This window comes from Arachis duranensis, chromosome 10 (assembly GCF_000817695.3).
Source record: "Arachis duranensis cultivar V14167 chromosome 10, aradu.V14167.gnm2.J7QH, whole genome shotgun sequence".
Taxonomy (NCBI): Eukaryota; Viridiplantae; Streptophyta; class Magnoliopsida; order Fabales; family Fabaceae; genus Arachis; species Arachis duranensis.
In genome coordinates this window covers 12,163,967-12,167,335 of record NC_029781.3, presented here as the reverse complement: position 1 = coordinate 12,167,335, position 3,369 = coordinate 12,163,967, and the positions used below count along the sequence as shown (strand labels likewise).

Below are 3,369 nucleotides of genomic sequence, written 5' to 3'. Positions count from 1 at the left end.
AATTATATTAGTTTATTTTTAAAATATTTTGTTTTATAAAAATATTTAAATTATGTTTATTCATAAATACGTAGTTAATTTTATAATTTATTAGTTTTGAATGTTACTTATTATAAATGCATTTTAAAATGAAGTAGAGAATGGAGGAAATTAAAATTCCTTTGTTATAAGTAAAAATTAAAATTTCTTATTTTTAATAGTTGAAATCCCTTTTAAAATTTGAAAATTCTTTTAAATATAAATTCAAATATAATATTTTGTCTTTAAGAATTTTAAATAATTTCAAAAAATACATTTTCCGTCGAAATACCTTATTCAAAATTACTTTTTTTAGTAAAGTAGTGTTTTATTCTCTAATATTTAGACTAAGTTTTAATTTTGTCTTTAATGTTTAAAACATCTTATTTTCATCCTAAATATTTTATTTTGTTCCATTTTAATTTTTTGGTTAAAATTAAAATTTGTTCTTCCAAAAATACTCTTTCTTTTTATTGTTATCTTTTTTTTCTCTTTTATTTAGTCATTTCATACTCAAATTAGTACAACAACTACCATGATCACTATAATTATAATTTTTGTCACTATTTAAAAAAAAATATAACGGCGGAAAAGATATTTTTGAAAGAAAAGTTTTTAATTTTGATTAGAAGGTTAAAATAGAACAATACTATATGTTTGGAAATAAAATAAGACGTTTTAAATAGTAGGGACAAAATTAGGACTTAACCCAAATATTAAAGATTAATATAATATTTTATCCAAATCAAATAAGATAAATATTATATTATACATATATATAATTTTTTAGTAATTTATATTTTTAATTTTGTATTATATTTTATTTATAATATAAATAAAAATAATAAAAAAATAAATTTATTTTATTTGCACATGAGATAAATAACCCCAGTCGATATTTATCTTGTTGGTTGTGTAAATTAAACAAGATAAGGATAAATGAACAAGAGAAATATGTGAATTTTTTTACATTATTTATTATTTATAGAAATAAAACACATAATTTTTTATTTGTAAGAATTAGAGGAATAACAATATTCACTTTTAAATAAATAATAGGGCAATTTACGTTTTTAAATTGTTTCAACCTCAAATTTACGCAAATGTATTGTTTCAAAAATGGTTACGCAATTACGTTGTTTCACTATATTATATAAATCGCTACTGGCAGTAGCGGTTTATAATTGCACAGAAACCGCTAGAGCCTGCAGCGGATTCTGTTCAAAAAGTGCAGCATGGAAACCGCGGCAGCCCATCGCGGTTTATGTTTGAGAGAAGTTGGTCATAAACCGCTGCTGCTAGCAGCGGTTTATGTGCGTGGGATGTGTGCGTAAACCGCTAGAGGCTATAGCGGTTTACGTTAAGTATGCATGACTATATAAACCGCTGAGCCAGCCGCGGATTATGCAATTGGAGGTTGGGAGAGGAAATTCTAGAGAGAGGTCAGAGCAAGTTGAGAGGGGGTCCGAGGTATTTGACCTGTGACTTTCGGCGGGATATCATGGCAGAAGACAGAAGGAGCATGTACCGACTAAACGGTGTTGCGCATGTTGCCGGTTCCATTGGTGACGAGGTTAGTTAATTATTTTGGTATTTTTTTAGGCTTAGCAATCTTTTAGCTAGAAAAAATGATATGAACGCAAGCATATACGGATTTTATAGATTAGTCCCTTTTAGTTTTAAAAATAGTATGAAGGTTAGAATATAAAGATTTTTTTTTTGAATTTTATTGTTTAAGATTTGTAATACTTTTATAATTGTGGGTGTTATCTAATAAGTTAAGTATGTTGTCATTTGTGCTATTGTAGTAAGTCTTTTACAAATTAATTTCACTGGTTTATTGACTACTTATTTATAGGTTTTAGGGATTAATTTGTTTACCGGTCAAAAATTTGCTGACATTTTTAAGATATGTGTTATTATTAGATAGGGAATTTCGTTATGGATTGGAGAATTTAATTGTATCCTGCATTTATTGTGCTATTTTTTGTAGCCCACTAGGTGTATATACAGTGTGAGACGGCAACAGAATATGCCCATGCATGATAGGATCATCCCGTATTTAGAGAGGGCTGGATTGTATCATTTGGCCAGGCTAAACAGCCAATGGTTCTGGTTGGATGAGCCATTGGTTAGTGCGTTCGTTGAGAGGTGGCGTCCTGAGACGCACACGTTCCACATGCCTTTTGGAGAGTGCACAGTGACATTGCAGGATGTTGCTTCTCAGCTTAGGTTGCCTGTCGATGGGGAGGCTGTAAGTGGTTGCCTTGGTGAGTTTGATACATACATTGAGGGTGGTCGACCAGCCTGGGAGTGGTTTCAGGACCTATTTGGTGAGCTGCCACCACCGAATAAGGTCAAGCAGATGACGGTCCACTTTACATGGTTCCACGAGAGGTTTAGTGTGCTACCACCAGATGCGAACGAGGAGACAGTTCGCATCTACGCACGTGCCTACATCATGATGCTTTTATCTACTCAGTTATTTGGGGACAAGAGTGCGAACCGGGTACATATACGGTGGTTGCCATTTGTGGCGAACCTTGATGAGATGGGGCGCTATAGCTGGGGTTCGGCTGCGTTGGCTTGGTTGTACCGATGTATGTGTCGGGTACAGAAATGTGACTAACCTTGCAGGGCCCCTCCAGTTGCTACAGAGTTGGATATTCTGGCGTTTTCCCTCGTTGAGGCCGTCCGGGTTTGATTATTTCTCTTTTCCACTGGCATCTAGGTATGGTTTATGTTTTCTTCATAGGTTAAAAAATTTATGTTGTGTTTTTCAAGTTTGTGTCTCATCTGCTTTACAATTAGGTGGTCTGCTTACTTACCTCCGAACGATGGGAAAGAACAGAGGGTCATAAGTTATAGGCTTGCATTGGATCGCTTGACCGCTCGTGATGTAAGTAGTATACTTGTTATGGTTAAGTTTTAGGATTGCTCTCGAGTCGTGACTATATATATACTTGTTATGGCAACGTCTGATGTACTTTGATTTTTCAGATTGTATGGGAGCCCTACTCCGCGCTTGATGTACTTGCTGTGGTCCATCCGGAAATACTCACAGAGGAGCATTCTCGCATCTGGCGAGCGGTCACTTCTTTGATATACTTTGCTGTCATCGAGTGGCATCAGGTTGATAGGGTTGTCCCACAGCTTGGTGGAGTTCAGCATATCCCCGAGGACGCTTTGAACATAGACTGGTTGCATGCTAAGGATGGAAGGGGAGGAGATAGGTGGTTCCCCCATTACTATCGGGACTGGCATTTACACTGGGGGAGTAGACTTGATGCAGTCATTTCCATTGAGCGTGTGGCTGATCCGGGTCCATCAGCGGATTACTTAGATTGGTAG

The 3,369-nt window shown here is 34.9% G+C and overlaps 1 protein-coding gene across 1 annotated transcript; it reads left to right on the top strand.

Annotated features, from left to right (window-relative positions):
* The first annotated feature begins 1,519 nt into the window (after positions 1 to 1,519).
* On the top strand, positions 1,520 to 3,369 carry LOC110276764 (serine/threonine-protein phosphatase 7 long form homolog). The gene is made up of 4 exons (XM_021133873.1): positions 1,520 to 1,591; positions 2,012 to 2,607; positions 2,830 to 2,917; positions 3,019 to 3,369. Exons 1-4 carry the CDS (start codon positions 1,520 to 1,522, stop codon positions 3,367 to 3,369), a joined length of 1,107 nt encoding a protein of 368 aa, XP_020989532.1.

What these genes read in the sequence shown, in the direction of transcription:
- LOC110276764 (XM_021133873.1), top strand. Translation starts at nt 1,520, where the DNA reads ATGGCAGAAGACAGAAGGAGCATGTACCGACTAAACGGTGTTGCGCAT. An exon ending in CCGGTTCCATTGGTGACGAG is followed by an intron (nt 1,592 to 2,011) that starts GTTAGTTAATTA and finishes TATTTTTTGTAG; the next exon opens with CCCACTAGGTGTATATACAG. An exon ending in GGTTCGGCTGCGTTGGCTTG is followed by an intron (nt 2,608 to 2,829) that starts GTTGTACCGATG and finishes CTTTACAATTAG; the next exon opens with GTGGTCTGCTTACTTACCTC.